At 47.1% G+C, this 17257-nt stretch overlaps 1 protein-coding gene across 1 annotated transcript; it reads left to right on the forward strand.

The window, feature by feature from the left end:
• Window positions 1–3889: 3889 nt before the first annotated feature.
• On the forward strand, window positions 3890–16135 carry LOC100591453 (delta(3,5)-Delta(2,4)-dienoyl-CoA isomerase, mitochondrial). The gene is made up of 9 exons (XM_012510432.2): window positions 3890–3913; window positions 6277–6409; window positions 13979–14103; window positions 14190–14238; window positions 14425–14489; window positions 15034–15104; window positions 15202–15273; window positions 15549–15699; window positions 15839–16135. Exons 1-9 carry the CDS (start codon window positions 3890–3892, stop codon window positions 15941–15943), a joined length of 795 nt encoding a protein of 264 aa, XP_012365886.2. The 3' UTR covers window positions 15944–16135.
• Window positions 16136–17257: the final 1122 nt, after the last annotated feature.

Consider the following 17257-nt stretch of genomic DNA (forward strand, 5'->3'; position numbering starts at 1 on the left):
GTTGTTGGGCTTTTTGTTTAATGTGAATCCTTCAATTACCTTTAAAATCATGATGAAAGATTAGAAGTTTCAAATTGCCAGCTTAAAACATTATATGTTAAGTTATAATATTGTTGGCTATGCATATTCTTTTGCAGAAATATTTTTAGTTAGGCTTCAAAATATCCTCTAAATTTTTAAATAACTACAATTTTATACTCATGTCAGCTCTGTGTCTGTGTCAGTAAGAAAAAAATCTACATGACGTTTTTTAAAATGTACATCATGCACCAAAAAGAGAGATTTCTGAATTCCATGCCTTCGGGTTAAATGATCAGGTTAGCTGTCCTACACTACAATGACATCTACTGGCATAACCAGGACTGAGCACCCAGAAGTAATCAGAATGACAGGGCAGCCTTTCTTCTTCCTCTTTGATTATTGGCTGATAACAGGAGTTACATAAGTGTAAATTTCCTAAGAACAGATATCATATTTTCTTGAGCTCTGTATCTCCAGTGTCTAATATTGTGATTGTTACATTAAAGATTCCTCAGAAATCTGTTGGATAATTACAAGTGCAATTGCCTATGGTCTAACTTTTCAAACAGCATGGAATCTAAATTGAAACAATACTGTTAAAGTGATTTAAATTAAAATAATAATAATAAAATGGTCTAAAACAAAGCTACTTTGTCTTTGTGATAAATCTCTTTTAAATTCTAACGATAAAAATAAGCTCCACTCATTATCCAGAAAATCACACACAGTTTTAAACACAACTTTATGAAGGTCCTGAATTCCATCTCTCAATTCAAGGTTAAGAACCTTGGATACCAGAGGTAGAAATATGTTTTAATACACTTTGAAATGCATAAAATCAATAAAACAACAATAAGAAACTACTACACACCTATTAGAACGGCTAAAATTCAAAATGTTAACACCACCAAATGCTGGTGAGGATTTGGTGGAGCAAAAGGAACTTTCATTCACTGCTGGGTAGGAATACCAAATGGTCCAGACACCTTGGAAGACAGTTTGGCAATTCTTAAAAAATTTTAAACATCTTACTATATGATGGAGTGATCATGCTCTTTGGTATTTACTCAAATGAGTTGAAAACTTATATCTACAGAAAACTCTACAGACAAATGTTTACATCACCTTTATTCATAATTGCCAATCCTCAAAAGAAACCAAGGTATCCTTCAACAGGTGAATGAATACACAAACTGTGGTATATCCATACGATGAAACATTATTCAGCAATGACATGGAAAAAAAAGCCATCAAGTCATGAAAATATACAGATGAACCTTACATGCATATTGCTAAGTGAAAGAAGCCAGTCTGAAAAGGCTATATACTGTATGATTCCAATGATATGACATTCTGGAAAAGGTAAAACAATGAAGACAGAAAAAGTCAGTAGTTGCCAGGGGTTTGCGGAGAGGGACAGATGACAACATGGAGCACAAGGGGTGTTTAGGGCAGTAAAACTATTCTGTATGATAGTAATGGTAGAGGCATGTCATACATTTGCTGGTAGATGTAGAACACAAAGAGTGAATCTTAATGTAAACTATGGACTTTGGTTAATAATAATGTGTCCATATCAGCTCATCAATTGTAACAAATGTACTGTGTAACAAATGAAAGATGTGAATAGTAGGGGAAATCATAAGGAAGGGGAAGGTGGGGAGTGGGCCTGGGAGGCTGCAAAGTGGGATATATAAGAAATCTCTGTACCTTCCACTCAATGTTCTGCAAACCTAAAACTGCTTTAAAACATAGTCCATATAAAAATTAGCCAGGGGTGGTGGTGCGTCCCTGTAATCCCAGCTACTCCAGAAGCTGAGGCAGGAGAATCACTTGAACCCAGGAGGTGGAGGTTGCAGTGAGCCAAGATCACACCACTGCACTCCAGCCTGGGCAACAGAGCGAGATACCATCTCAAAACAAAATAAAACAAAACAAAACAAAATAATAACAAACAAAAAAAAACCATAGTCCATTCATTTAAAAAAGAAATAAGCTTCTATTCTTTTGAAATATATTTTAGGATCTATTTGTTACTTTTTTAAATATGCATGTCAGTCCATAAAGGATGAATTGACCATGAAGACTAAGCTTTGATTTTTTATCTTGCCCAAATTCCTACCTAAGGGGCCTGTGGAGTTTTGCCCTACAAACCATAAATTCTCATCAGACGGGTGTTATTTAACCCTGCATATCGTGGCTTACTTTCCAATCTGACTCTGGCATAACAATATAAGACAAGGAAGAAGATCAAAATATTTAACCCCAAAATATATTTCCTTGCCATATCTTGAAATTGCCCTGCTAAGTCTCTTGTGAGAAAAATCCACATTCTGTAGAGAAGCCCCTTTCCTCTTTGTTTTCCTTCTTCCCTTCCCAGACCCAGGAGATAATCAACTAAGAACCAGGGACCCTTTTAAGTCCGATAAGAAACATTTTACAACATGCTCTCTCTGAAGTCTGCTATCTGAGAGCTTCCTCTGCACAATAAAACTTGGTCTCCACAATCCTTTAACCTGAACGTTTTCTTTCTATTGATCCCATGTCTTCAGATAAACTCAACCAATTGTCAACCAGAAAATGTTTAAATTTACCTATAGCCTGGAAGCTCCCACTTTGAGTTGTCCCACCTTTCTGAATGAAACCAATGTATTTCTTAAATGTATTTGTTTGATGTCTCATCCTCCCTAAAATATATAAAACCAAGCTATACCCCGACCACCTTGGGCACATGTACTCAGGACCTCCTGAGGGCTGTGTCATAGGCCATGCTCCCTCATATTTGGCTCAGAATAAATCTCTTAAAATATTTTACAGTTTGACTCTTTTCATCAACAACCAAGTTTACATTTAAACACTTTTCTCTGTTACAATTTTAAATGACACATAATCTATGACAGGAATTTATTTTATAAGTGCTCAAATAATCAAGTCTCTCTAACAGAAGGCTATTTTTCTATTATGAGCCCAAAGGATTTACTTAATCCTCAGGTTGATGAAATTAAACACTTCATTTGGTGTGCTTTTCATTTTGATGTCCCTTAGGACTGAGAATTGCCTTTCCCAGAAAGTACTATAAATCGACTGTGAATTGCTAGAGTGATAGAGGGAAGAAGGACGATTCTACTATAGCTTCTGCCAAGAGCTGTCAGGCACATCCCACGAGCCGCTGCCAAGAAATGTTTAATAGTGTGGTAGGGAATTCTAGTCCCCAGATCCTGGTGAAAAACTGAAAATTGCTTTTGGTTTGTCAGTTAAGTTGTAACAAGTCTTAGGCTCTAAAATTGATTACCATTTCATCCCAAAGCAGAATGGCAGCCTAGCAAATCGTGATCCTTATAAGTACTCATCTGAACCCCTGGTGCCTACCAATGCCAAAGTATTTTTAGGCCATCCCTATAAAGCTCAAAGGGAAGTGCACATTTGGGCAATGGCTGGAGCAATTTCAGGACAGCAGTTTATCTTTTGGTCTGAGTTGTTTGGAGTTTAAGTCTGTGATAATAAAAATTTCACAAAACAACTTCCTGTTTTCACTACTGAGCACTACTGAGCAGGTCTAACCTTAGCCATCAGAAAAAATAATAATAATTATAGGACAAGATTATAGCCATAACTGTTCCTATTATTCAGGTTAAAATATATGGTTTTTTCTGATGCAATTCAATGAGCTTGGTTTGTGTCTAAGGAAAAGACTCTGCCCTACATGAAGAAAAAAGAAAGAAAGAAAGAAAAAATCAAAGGAAGTGAATCTTTGCCCCCTTATTGGAGTCCTACCTTGTACTTATCTTCCTCAGGGTATAACTTGGTGCATATACTAAAGCCAAATCCACCAGGGCTTCCAGGACCTTTCTGACCAAGAGAGCAGACAATGCGAGCTTATAAGGGGCCTTGGGTGAGTCTCCAACCCCTAAAATCTCTACCAGCTTAAACTCTTATTAGAAATGCATTTCTTGGCTGGGCATGGTGGCTCATGGCTGTAAGCCCAGCACTTTGAGAGGCCGAGGTGGGTGGATCACCTGAGGTCAGCAGTTCGAGACCGGCCTAGCCAATGTGGTGAAACTCCGTCTCTACTAAAAATACAAAAATTAGCCGGGCATAGTGGCGGGCACCTGTAATCCCAGCTACTTGGGAGGCTGAGGCAGGAGAATCGCTTGAACCCAGGAGGCAGAGGTAGCAGTGAGCTGAGATCACACCATCGTACTCCAGCCTGGGTGACAGAGTGAGACTCTGTCTCTAAGAAAAAAAAAGAAATGTATTTTTTAAATCTTATTTTGTAAATTGCAGTTATTTTCGGTCAGTCACTATAAATTGCAGTTATGGAGGTTACTAACACCTTTGGGTGAATTCATTTGTCAGGTTTCTCTTTCATGGCATCTGGCTAAGAACAGGGCCCTAAATAAATTATATAATCTGATATACCTATTGAAGACAGGGAGGAGAAGTAATTTTGGAAGAAGAAAAAGCAGGGTACTCAGGAAATTGCCCAAATTCATTACAGCAACAGTGCCTTTGCTTCAAATTATCATAAGCACCAGTAGAAACAGGAAATAGTCACATACCTTTGCCTGCTATTCAGATGGCTATATTCCTTTGCTGAGAAATTCAGACGATAAAATAACTAGTAGATAATTGCCATCACCTTTCCCAATGTTTCCCACTTCTTTTTTTTTTTTTTTAATTTTTTATTTTGAGACGGAGTCTCGCTCTGTCACCCAGGCCGGAGTGCAGTGTTGCCATGTCCGCTCGCTACAAGCTCCGCCTCCCGGGCTCACGCCATTCTCCTGCCTCAGCCTCCCGAGTAGCTGGGACTACAGGCGCCTGCCACCACGCCCGGAGAATTTTTTGTATTTTTAGCAGAGACGGGGTTTCACCGTGTTAGCCAGGATGGTCTCGATCTCCTGACCTCGTGATCCACCTGCCTCGGCCTTCCAAAGTGCTGGGATTATAGGCGTGAGCCACGGCGCCCGGCCCCCATTTCTTTTTAGTACTAAATATTTTACTTTTGACAATTCTTTGGCCAGACATTATTTGAGATCCTAAACTGAGGTCTAGTTATCTTTGAAGATGGGGAGTCCGAGTTGCTATACTCAACGCAGCATCAACTTGATTTTAATAAGTCACTGGTACCAAAGTGACACCTACCAAATGATAATGGGGGAAGGGACAGTGTTGCAGACATAAAATTAAAACAGGCCATATTTTAAAACCCCATTCATTAACACAAACTACGTATTAGACACAGAGAGCCAGGCATTTTTTTTTTTTTAATTATACTTTAGGTTTTAGGGTACATGTGCACAATGTGCAGGTTTGTTACATATGTATCCATGTGCCATGTTGATTTCCTGCACCCATTAACTCGTCATTTAGCATTAGGTATATCTCCTAATGCTGTCCCTCCCCCGTCCCCCCACCCCACAACAGTCCCCCGAGTGTGATGTTCCCCTTCCTGTGTCCATGAGTTCTCATTGTTCAATTCTCACCTATGAGTGAGAACATGCGGTGTTTCGTTTTTTGTCCTTGCGATAGTTTACTGAGAATGATGTTTTCCAGTTTCATCCATGTCCCTACAAAGGACATGAACTCATCATTTTTTATGGCTGCATAGTATTCCATGGTGTATATGTGCCACATTTTCTTAATCCAGTCTATCGTTGTTGGACATTTGGGTTGGTTCCAACTCTTTGCTATTGTGAATAGTGCCGCAATAAACATACGTGTGCATGTGTCTTTATAGCAGCATGATTTATAGTCCTTTGGGTATATACCCAGTAATGGGATGGCTGGGTCAAATGGTATTTCTAGTTCTAGATCCCTGAGGAATCGCCACACTGACTTCCACAATGGTTGAACTAGTTTACAGTCCCACCAACAGTGTAAAAGTGTTCCTATTTCTCCACATCCTCTCCAGCACCTGCTGTTTCCTGACTTTCTAATGATGGCCATTCTAACTGGTGTGAGATGGTATCTCACTGTGGTTTTGATTTGCATTTCTCTGATGGCCAGTGATGATGAGCATTTTTTCATGTGTTTTTTGGCTGCATAAATGTCTTCTTTTGAGAAGTGGCTCTTCATGTCCTTCGCCCACATTTTGATGGGGTTGTTTGTTTTTTTCTTGTAAATTTGTTTGAGTTCATTGTAGATTCTGGATATTAGCCCTTTGTCAGATGAGTAGGTTGCAAAAATTTTCTCCCATTCTGTAGGTTGCCTGTTCACTCTGATGGCAGTTTCTTTTGCTGTGCAGAAGCTCTTTAGTTTAATTGGATCCCATTTGTAGCCCTTCACTTGTTGCTTCACAGAGAGATGGTAGAGTGCTTCAACAAGATTTCGAGAGACGCTGACTGTCGGGCGGTGGTGATCTCTGGTGCAGGAAAAATGTTCACTGCAGGTACCAGACGCTCTTCACACACCCTACCAGCCTTCCTAGCTCCTGGCAATAGACAGTGGAGCAGTGCTTCTTAATTAGGGTTTTAAGCAGCTTCTAACTTACACTTTTTTGTTTGTTTTGTTTTGAGATGGGGTCTTGCTCTGTTGCCAGGCTGGAGTGCAGTGGCACAATCTCAGCTCACTGCAACCTCCGCCTCCTGGGTTCAAGCAATTGTCCTACCGGGGACTACAGGTGCAGGCCACCACGCCCAGCTAATTTTTATATTTTTAGTAGAGATGGGGTTTCACCATGTTGGTCAGGATGGTTTCGATCTCCTGACCTTATGATCTGCCTGCCTCAGCCTCCCAAAGTGCTGGGATTATAGGCATGAGCCAACGCTCCCAACCCCTAACTTACACTTTTATCTGTTTTTTTTTTTTTTTTTTTTTTTGGAGACAAGATCTTTCTCTGTCACCCAGGCTGGAGTACAGTTGCCTAATCATAAATCACTGTGACCTCAAATACCTGAGCTCAAGCGATCCTCCCACCTCGGACTCCCAAACTGCGGGGATTACAGGCAGGTGCCACCATGGCCAGCTCTATCATTTTTTTTAAAAAAGGCTTACTTCAAACATTCAAATATGAAAATTAGTCCCACAGAACGCGACGGGATCATAGGCTCTGAAGTCTGGGTTTCCATCCATGAACAACATGCTTAACCTCTCAGTCTATAGCTGTGTCAGCATATAATATAATAACATGCTTTCGTGCAACTATTCAATTCACTAAGTGATTTCCAGTTACTGGTCAGTTGGATCTTTGGATTGACCCACTGACCTGTTCTACAGATTGGTGAATTTCCCCTAATCACAATTACTGACTCTTTCGTCATCTCTATCCTCCTGTAAAGCCCATCTGGTGATATTTTTTGTTTTGTTTTGTTTTGTTTGAGATGGAGTTTTGCTTTTGTTGCAATGGCGCAATCTCAGCTGACTGCAACCTCCGCTTCCCGGGTTCAAGTGATTCTCCTGCCTCAGCCACCCAAGTAGCTGGGATTACAGGTGCCCGCCACCACGCCCGGCTAATTTTTTGTGTTTCTAGTAGAGACAGGGCTTTACCATGTTGGCCAGGCTGGTCTTAAACTCCTGACCTCAGGTCATCCACCCGCCTAGGCCTCCCAAAGTGCTAGGATGACAGGAGTGAGCCACCGTGCCCAGCTACCACTCACTGATTTTAAATTTCAGATGTTGTAGTTTTCAATTCTCCAATTTCCATTTGGTTCATATTTTATTTTATGTATTTATTTATTTATTTTAAGACAGAATCTCGCTTTGTCACCCAGGCTAGAGTGCAGTGATGCAATTTTGGCTCATTGCAACATCTGCCTCCTGGGTTCAAGCAATTCTCCTGCCTCAGCCTCCAGCATAGCTGAGATTAAAGGTGCCCGCCACCAGGCCTGCTTAATTTTTTTTTTTTTTTTTTTTTTTGAGAAGGAGTCTCACTCTGTTGACCAGGCTGGAATGCAGTGGCACAATCTCGGCTCACTGCAACTTCCGCCTCCCAGGTTCAAGCCATTCTCCTGCCTCAGCCTTCCGAGTAGCTGGGATTACAGGCACCTGGCACCACACCCAGCTAATTTTTATATTTTTAGTAGTGACAGGGTCTCACCATTTTGGCCAGGAAGGTCTTGAACTCCTGGCCACAAGTGATCCGCCCACCTCGTCCTCCCAAAGTGCTGGGATTACAGGCGTGAGCCACTGTGCCTAGTCAGTTATATATTTTTTGTCATGCATGTTTTTCTTCCTGCCATTGAGCATAGTTATAATGACTGATTTAAAATCCTTGTCTTCTGGCCGGGCGTGTTGGCTCACGCCTGTAATCCCAGCATTTTGGGAGGCCAAGGCAGGCAGATGTTGAAGTCAAGAGATTGAACCATCCTGGATAACACAGTGAAATCCCGTCTCAACTAAAAATAAAAAATAAAAAAGTTTAGCCGAGTAGCTGTAGTAGTCCCAGCTACTCCGAAGGCTGAGGCAGGAGAATGGCATGAACCTGGGAGGCGGAGCTTGCAGTGAGCCGAGATGGCGCCACTGCACTCCAGCCTGGGTGACACAGAGAGACTCTGTCTAAAAAAAAAAAATATCCTTGTCTTCTAATCTCAACATCTGGGTCATCTTGGGGTCAGACTCCTTATCATCTTTTCTCTTGAAAATGGCAGGCTGGGCTCGGTGGCTCACGCCTGTAATCCCAGCACTTTGGGAAGCTGAGGCGGGTGGATCACTTGAGGTCAGGAGTTCAAGACTAGCCTGGCAAACATGGTGAAACCCCGTCTGTACTAAAAATACAAAACTTGGCCGGGCGCGGTGGCTCAAGCCTGTAATCCCAGCACTTTGGGAGGCCGAGGCGGGCGGATCACGAGGTCAGGAGATCGAGACCATCCTGGCTAACACAGTGAAACCCCGTCTCTACTAAAAATACAAAAAATTAGCCGGGTGTGTTGGCGGGCGCCTGTAGTCCCAGCTACTCGGGAGGCTGAGGCAGGAGAATGGCGTGAACCCGGGAGGCGGAGCTTGCAGTGAGCCGAGATTGCGCCACTGCACTCCAGCCTGGGGCACAGAGCAAGACTCCGTCTCAAAAAAAAAAAATAAATAAATAAATAAATAAATAAATAAAAATAAAAATACAAAACTTATCCGGGTGTGGTGGTGCGCGCCTATAATCCCAGCTACTGGAGAAGCTGAGGCAGGAGAATCACTTGAACCCAGGAGGCGGAGGTTGTAGTGAGCCTAGATCACGCCATTGCACTCCAGCCTGGGTGACAAGAGCGAGACTCTGTCTCAAAAAAAAAGAAAATGGCTTCACTTTCCTGTTTCTTTGTATTTTGAGTTAGTTTGGATTGTTTCTTGGATATTGGGATATAGGAGTAAGATGTGGATACTCTGGATTCTATCATATCATTCCAAAGAGTGTTGAGTTTCCTGTTTTGGTAGCTTAGTTGGAATTAGTTTTTTTGGTTTTTCTGTTTTCATTTTTATTTTTTTGTAGAGATGAGGTCTTGCTATGTTGCCCAGTCTGGTCTTCAACTCTTTTTTTTTTTTTTTTTTTTGAGACAGAGTCTCGCTCTGTCACCCAGGCTGGAGTGCAGTGGCGCAATCTCGGCTCACTGCAAGCTCCGCCTCCCGGGTTCACGCCATTCTCCTGCCTCAGCCTCTCCGAGTAGCTGGGACTACAGGCGTCCGCCACCACGCCTGGCTAATTTTTTTGTATTTTTAGTAGAGACGGGGTTTCACCATGGTCTTGATCTCCTGACCTCGTGATCCGCCTGCCTCAGCCTCCCAAAGTGCTGGGATTAGAAGTGTGAGCCACCGCGCCCGGCCTAGTCTTCAACTCTTGAACTCAAGTGATCCTCCTGCCTCGGCCTCCCAATGTGCTGGGACTACAAACGTGAGCCACTGTGCCTGGCTTCTTGCTGATTTACAGACCATACATGCACCCCCAGCAAAATATTTAAAAACTAATTCTTCAGCTTGGGCAACAAACTGAGACCTCGTCTCTAACAAAAATTAGCTGGGTGTGATGCATGACCACACTCCCAGCTACTCTGGAGGCTGAGGTGGGAGGATGGCTTGAACCAGGGAGGTCAAAACTGCAGTAAGCTGTGATCGTGCCACCGCATTCCAGCCTGGGTGACAGTGCAAGAGCCCATCTCAAAACAACAACAACAATAACAACAACAAAAACATAAATCTGCCAGCAAGAAATTAGGCAGAGTTGATACACAGAATTCGGGACTCCTCACTCTGGCTCTCCCCTTTTTGGAATATGCCCCCTCACTTCCCGGCACCTATGGTCAGCTTGGACTCTATCCTGTGGCTCTTCAAGCACAATTTCAGTCTGCCCTCAGGCTGAAAGCTTTCAAAACCATTTTCAAAAACACGGAGAGCGTGTTCTGCCACTCTCCTAAGTGGTCACTCCCTCCAGAATCTGCCCAGTACCTTCAGATAATTGTTTGTTTCTTGTCCAGCCAGAGTATGTAGTTGTCCCTGGGAGGGTTGGCCCTTTAGGACTAAACCAGAAGCAAAATATTTCATACACTGATTTCTGCACAGGGCCCAGAGCCTAGTGCTGGGAACCCAGTTGTGACTAGGACAGTCCCAGGCCCTGTCGTCATGGCGTTCCCAACTCAGCGGGGAAGACAGACAGTAAACTATTTCTTTCTGTTTTGTCCATTAACATCTTCCCAGGTCCCTTTCTTTCTTTCCCTCCCCTTCCTCCCTCCCCTCCTCCCTTCCTCCGTCCCCTCTTTCCCCTCCCTCTCCTCCCTCTTCTCCTCCCTTCCTCCCCTCCTCTCTTCCTCTCTTCCTCCCTTCCTTCCTTCCTTCCTTCCTCTCTCCCTCCCTCCCTCCCTCTCTCTTTCTTTCCTTCATTCTTTCTTTTTTGAAACAGGATCTCCCTCTGTCACCCAGACTGGAATGCAGTGGAGCAATCTCAGCTCACTGCAGCCTCGGTCTCCTGGGCTCAAGCCATCCTCCCACCTCACCCCTCAAGTAGCGGGGACCACAGGTCTGCACCACCATGCACAGCTAGCTTTTTCATTTTTGTACAGGTGGGGCTTGCTATGTTGCCCAGGCTGGTCTTGAACCCCTGATCTAAAGTGATCTTCCCGCCTCAGCCTCCCAAAGTGCTGGGATCACAGGCATGAGCCACCACGCCCAGCCTCCTGCTTTCTTTCTGCATCTCCCTGTGTTCCTCCTCTTGTTCATTTGTTCATTCATTTGACAAACATTCAGTGACACAGTCCAGTGCCAGAGCCCCCTCCTGGGTGCTGGAGATGTGGAAACGGGAGGCAGCCCCCATTCCTGACCCCTTGCTCTCATAGAGCTCATGTCTGAGAACAGAAAGATGGGGCTCCTTTGTGGCTGTGCCGGGCCCAGGTCCTTCATCTTTCAGCTCGCAGCTGAATGTGGCCGTCTCATGTTATTTTCAGCAGCAAGACCCTGAAGGCCAGAAAGAAGAAACTGCGGGTCACGCCATGACCCAGTGATAGAGTAGAACTACTAATTAGAGAAAGAAAAAGTTGGCCACAATTATGTAGCACTCATCGTGTGTCACGCCCCTTTCTAAGCACTTTAAACATATTAATTAATTCTAATCACAGTCCACAAGACAGGTTCTTCTATAAGCCCCATTTAAAGATGAAACAGATCTAGAGAGAGCAGGGAACTTACCCAACAATCACAGCTTGTAAGTGGCAGAGCTGGGATTTTGGAACTCATGCTGCCTGGCTATAGAGTCCTTGCTCTTAACTGCTAAATATCTGTCATCTCAGTAGCTGGCATGCTGGTTAAAAGTAAGGGGGACTTTGGCCTCAGGCAGTGATCTGGATCCTGTCTCCGCTTGTCTTTTCACCTCTCTGTCCTGTGATTTTCTTTTCTTTTTATTTTTTATTTTTGAGCCAGGGTCTTGCTCTGTCGCCCAGGCTGGAGCACATTGGCGAGATCATAGCTCACCGCAGCCTCCAACTCCTGGGCTCAAACGATCCGCCCACCTCAGCCTCCGAAAGTGCTGGGATTACAGGCGACCACACCCAGCCTCATGTGCAGCTAATTTTTTCATTGTAGAGAAGAGGTCTTGCAATGTTGCCCAGGTTGTTCTCAAAATCCTAGCCTCAAGCGATCCTCCTGCCTGTGCCTTCCAAAGTGCTGGGATTACAGGCGTGAGCCACTACGCCAAGCCCCAAAATATACTTTTTTATTCATTTGTTTGCCTCCCCATGAGGACGGGGACTGTTGTCTGTATTGATCACTTATTGAGCAGCTCGTGTGCACCAGGCCCTGTGCTAGGCACAGGGGATACAGCAGTGGACAGAAAGACAAAAACTGCGTTCTCAGAGCTCACATTCTAGAAAGGGAGTCAGGCCCTCAAGCAGATAAGGACATAATTATAGGATAGCAGCCATGCAGCCCAGAGGTAAGGCGGGGTCGGGATGCGGGGGATGAAGCCACTGTTGAGCCAGGTTGGCCAGGGAGGGCCTCTCTAGGAGGTGACCTTTGAGCTATAGCTGAAGGAAGTGAAGGAGTCAGTCTGTGGCTGTTGCAGAGGGGGGGATGGTTCTCAGCCCAAAGGTCCTTGGCTCCCTCCCTCTCCTCCTCCGGGTCTTTACTCAAGGTCACCTTCTCAATGAGAAGGTTCTGTTCCACTGCAGCAGCCCTGTCCACGCGTGTGCACCCACACACACACACACACACACACACACACACACACACAGTTGGAGGCCAGTGTGCCCAGAGTAACAGGTTGGGAACAGTGTTCATGCAGGGTAGTCATGACAAGGACGTTCTATTTTGCTCTAAGAGCAACAGGAGGGAAAAAGAGGGTCTGAGCCGGACACAGTGGCTCACGCCTGTAACCCCAGCACTTTGGGAGGCTGAGGTGGGTGGATCACAAGGTCAGGAGTTTGAGACCAGCCTGGCCAACATGGCAAAACCCCGTCTCTACTAAAAATACAAAAATTAGCCGGGCATGGTGGCGGGCGCCTGTAATCCCAGCTACTCGGGAGGCTGAGGTAGGAGAATCGCTTGAACCTGGAGGGGGAGGTTGCATTGAGCCGAGATCATGCCACTGCACTCCAGCCTGGGCGACAAGAGCAAAACTCTGTCTCAAACAAAAAATTAAAAAAAAAAAAAAAGAGGGTCTGACCCAAGAAGGTGTCCACTGGCTCCCCTTGACTGCGTGTAGGGAACAGACTGGGGACACCGGTGGAAACAGGGAGAGCAGGGTGGGCTCATGGAGAACAACTGATGGAGGAGAGGTCAGATTCGGGATCATCTTGAAGTTGGAGCCACGGAAATTGCTGCATCGTGAGATGTTTCTCATGTCAGGCAACATCACCACCATTGACTGCATTGCTCACACTGCAGACCTTGAGTCCCAGGCTGTCTGGCATCTTAGGGAAAAGCATGGCCTCTGGAGCCAGCTGCAGGGTTCCAGATTTTAAAATCCCACTTCTGGCGCGGCATGGTGGCTCACACCTGTAATCCCAGTGCTTTGGGATGCCGAGGCGGGAGGATCGCTTGAGCCCAGGAGTTCAAGAGCAGCCTGGGCACCGTCCCAGCCACTCAGGAGGCTGAGGTGGGAGGATTGCTTGAACCTGGGAGTTCGAGGCTGCAGTGAGCCAGGAGCGTGCCACTGCACTGTAGCTGGTATAACAGAGTGAGACCCTGTCTCTATAAACATTAATGAGTTAATTTAAATAGTTCACTACTCACTACTTACCAGCCAGTGTGACCTCCTTGGGCAAGTGCTTAACCTCTCTGTGCCTTAGTTTACCCATTGGTAACACAAATAGTAATAGGATCTAGCTGGTAGGGTTGTTGTGAGGATTCACTGAGCAATGATGCCACATTTTTATTTCCAGCTTTTATTTCCTTCCTACCCAACATGCAATCCCTCACCAAGTCCTGCGCGAGTTTTTTTTTCCGCCTTGGTGGTTTTGGGGTTCGAACCTGCTGTGCCTGGGTTCTGATCCCTGGTTGAGTCAAAGGGTGGGGCCTGGGAGCCTGGGTGAGCTCTCTCACGCCTTCTCACCAGGTATTGACCTGATGGACATGGCTTCGGACATCCTGCAGCCCGAAGGAGATGATGTGGCCCGGATCAGCTGGTACCTCCGTGACATCATCACTCGATACCAGGAGACATTCAGCGTCATCGAGAAGGTGACTCTAGGGGGCTAGAGGGCATCCTTCTCCATGCCCGCCTCCCCTGGGCCAACCCTGACCCCACTCTTCCTGTTCCCTCTCAGTGCCCCAAGCCCGTGATTGCTGCCGTCCACGGGGGCTGCATTGGTGGAGGTGAGACTGCAGCTGTCCTCCTGCTAGGGTGCTCCCCGGGTCGGGCTGCTGCTCCGATGCCGCGGCCACTGGCATCCAGCCTCAGCTCTGTCATGGGCCAGACTCTGTCCCAAGAGGCAGTCCCACATCCCGGGAGGCGGGGTTGGCCCTGGTGGTCTTTCAGCATCCCTGGCCTCTACCTCCTAGGTGTGGACCTCGTCACCGCCTGTGACATCCGGTACTGTGCCCAGGATGCCTTCTTCCAGGTGAAGGTGAGTCATCCTCCCAAGCTCCTGCTTAGAGCTGGGCAGTGAGGTGGGGTTGGGGGGCCTGGAGTGAGCCTTGAGGGCTTCATGGAAGAGTTGGAGTTGAACCTGACAAAGTAAGCCTTGCCCATAGAGGAAGTCAAGAGGTGAAGTTGTGAGTGGGTAAATTATGGGGTGGGGTTGAGGCTGGCAGGTGCCAGATGCAGAGATTGCTCCTGGGGCCATACTGGAGAGGGTGGGAGGCAGCATGGAGCCGGGGGATGCAGTAAAGGGGTCTCAGGTAGGGTGAGGAGGGTGCCTCTTTCATGATAGATGGAGCTGCCCTGAAGGAATGGGAGGGCGCGTGAGTGGGAAGGTGGGCTCTATTCTAGGTTGAAGGAACTTGCCTGAGTCAAGAAGCTGCCTGGGCAATGGAATGGGACTTTGGAGGAAGTCACTGGGGTGAAGGTGGGGAGGAAATCTCTAGTAAACATGAAATTTCATGGACGTTGACGTTGCGAGGGGCACAGTATTGGGCAGAAACCGAACACTGACCCGATTCCTCCCCCAGGAGGTGGACGTGGGTTTGGCTGCCGATGTAGGAACACTGCAGCGCCTGCCCAAGGTCATCGGGAACCAGAGGTGGGTGCAGGGAATGTGGGGGCGTGGGCGGGGGACCCCAGAGCATGTCCCAGCCCCGGGGTGGCAGCCGCCTCCTGATGCACGCTTCTCCTTGCAGCCTGGTCAATGAGCTGGCCTTCACCGCCCGCAAGATGATGGCTGATGAAGCCCTGGGCAGCAGGCTGGTCAGGTAGAGCCATGGCCCTGGTAGCTCCGTGCTGGGGGCAGCCAGGCCTGGAGGGTTGGAGACCTCTCCGGGTCCCCTTGTCTCCTCGCTCTAGAACTCCAAGTGGCATCCTTTCTTGGTGAGGTCATTTCTTTATTGTGGGGTCAGCCCCCTGCTCTGATTGGGCTGTTTCTCTGGGTCTTGGGCCTTCCTCTGTGAGTGGCCACTTCTTCATCTGCAGGAGGCTGGAGGAGAGAGCCCTTCCCAGCCCACCCGGTCCCTGATCTCTTTCGCTGCAGCCGGGTGTTCCCAGACAAGGAGGTCATGCTTGATGCTGCCTTAGCGCTGGCGGCTGAGATTTCCAGCAAGAGCCCCGTGGCGGTGCAGAGCACCAAGGTCAACCTGCTCTATTCCCGTGGCCATTCGGTGGCCGAGAGCCTCAACTACGTGGTAAGGCGCACACTCCGACCAATCAGAGCCCTCCTCTAACCCCAGGCGACCAACCAAGGTGCAGGGTGCTCGCATGCTTTATCCTGATTGGCCCCTGCTAATCTCTCTCCTCGTTCCCTCCCAACGCCCTGGGTATCAGGCGTCCTGGAACATGAGCATGCTGCAGACCCAGGACCTCATGAAGTCGGTCCAGGCCACGACTGAGAACAAGGAACTGAAAAGCGTCACCTTCTCCAAGCTCTGAGAGCCCTCGTGTCCCAGGTCCCAGCCAGGGGGCTGGCCTTGTCCCGCCTCATCCGCAGAAAGGGAGGATGGGCGATGACAGTTGTCTCTATGCCTTCTTGCCCAGTCTCCCAGTTTATAACTTTATGACAATGAGTTTCTCAAGGCCCAAGGCCTTATCTTCACCCCACAAACAATAAAGCACAGTAAAGAACCTGGTGCGCTTCTTGGAAAGAGGAGAGGTGGGAGGGGCTGGGATGCACCTGGGGGCTCCAGAGACCGCAGTCCTGAAGGCTGGGGCTAGAGGTTGGATGCATGGGAATGGGTGGCATGGAGGTGATGGCCATTCCGACTGGCAGCGGGCAGGCGAGGGCCACAAGGAAGCCAGGGGCGGAGGGAGTGACCAAAAGTCGCTGGGCTCCCTCTGGGTTGCAAGGCTTCCCGGTCTCCCTGCCTGCCCTGGGGTTGAGGGTGGTGATCGTGCCCTGCCTGGCACCTCTCACTGCACAGCACATGGGATCTGGTGCTGGCATCTGGCTGGGATTCCCTTGTTACCAAATCTTGAGCCTCATTTCTTTAAAACTTTGGAGTGCTGGGCACGGTTGCTCACACCTGCAATCCCAGCACTTTAGGAGGCTGAGGCAGGTGGATCGCCTGAGCTCAGGAGTTCGCGACCAGCCTAGTCAACATGGTGAAACCCCGTCTCTACTAAAAATACAAAAATTAGCCGGGTGTGGTGGCAGGTGCCTCTAGTCCCAGCTACTCGGGAGGCTGAGGCAGGAGAATCCTTGAACCCAGGAGGCGAGGTTGCAGTGAGCTGAGATCAGGCTGCTGCATTCCAGCCTGGGTGACAGAGTGAGACTCTGTCTCAAAAAAAGAAAAAACAAAACCAAAAAACTTCGGAGTTTCTGGCCGGGTGCACTGGCTCATGCCTGTAATTCCAGCACTTCGGGAGGTTGAGGCAGGAGGATCACTTGAGGTCAGGAGTTTGAGACCAGCCTGGCCAACATGGCAAAACCTGGTCTCTACTAAAAATACAAAAATTAGCCGGGCACGCTTGTAATCCCACCTATTCAGAAGTCTGAGGCAGGAGAATCCCTTGAACCTGGGAGGTGGAGGTTGCAGTGAGTTGAGATGGTGCCACTGCACTGCAGCCTGGGTGATAGATCAAGACTGTGTCTCAAAAATGAACAAACAAAACCAACAAAAACTTTGGGTTTTTTTATCCGTATATCATCCCAATCTTTTGGATTTATCTCTGGAATAACTGCAAGAGACCAAGCATTAAGGTAATGACTTCTGTATGCCAAGTCCTGTTCTGAGCATTTATTATCTT

The sequence above is a fragment of the Nomascus leucogenys genome, chromosome 11 (genome assembly GCF_006542625.1).
Source record: "Nomascus leucogenys isolate Asia chromosome 11, Asia_NLE_v1, whole genome shotgun sequence".
In the NCBI taxonomy this organism is placed as follows: Eukaryota; Metazoa; Chordata; class Mammalia; order Primates; family Hylobatidae; genus Nomascus; species Nomascus leucogenys.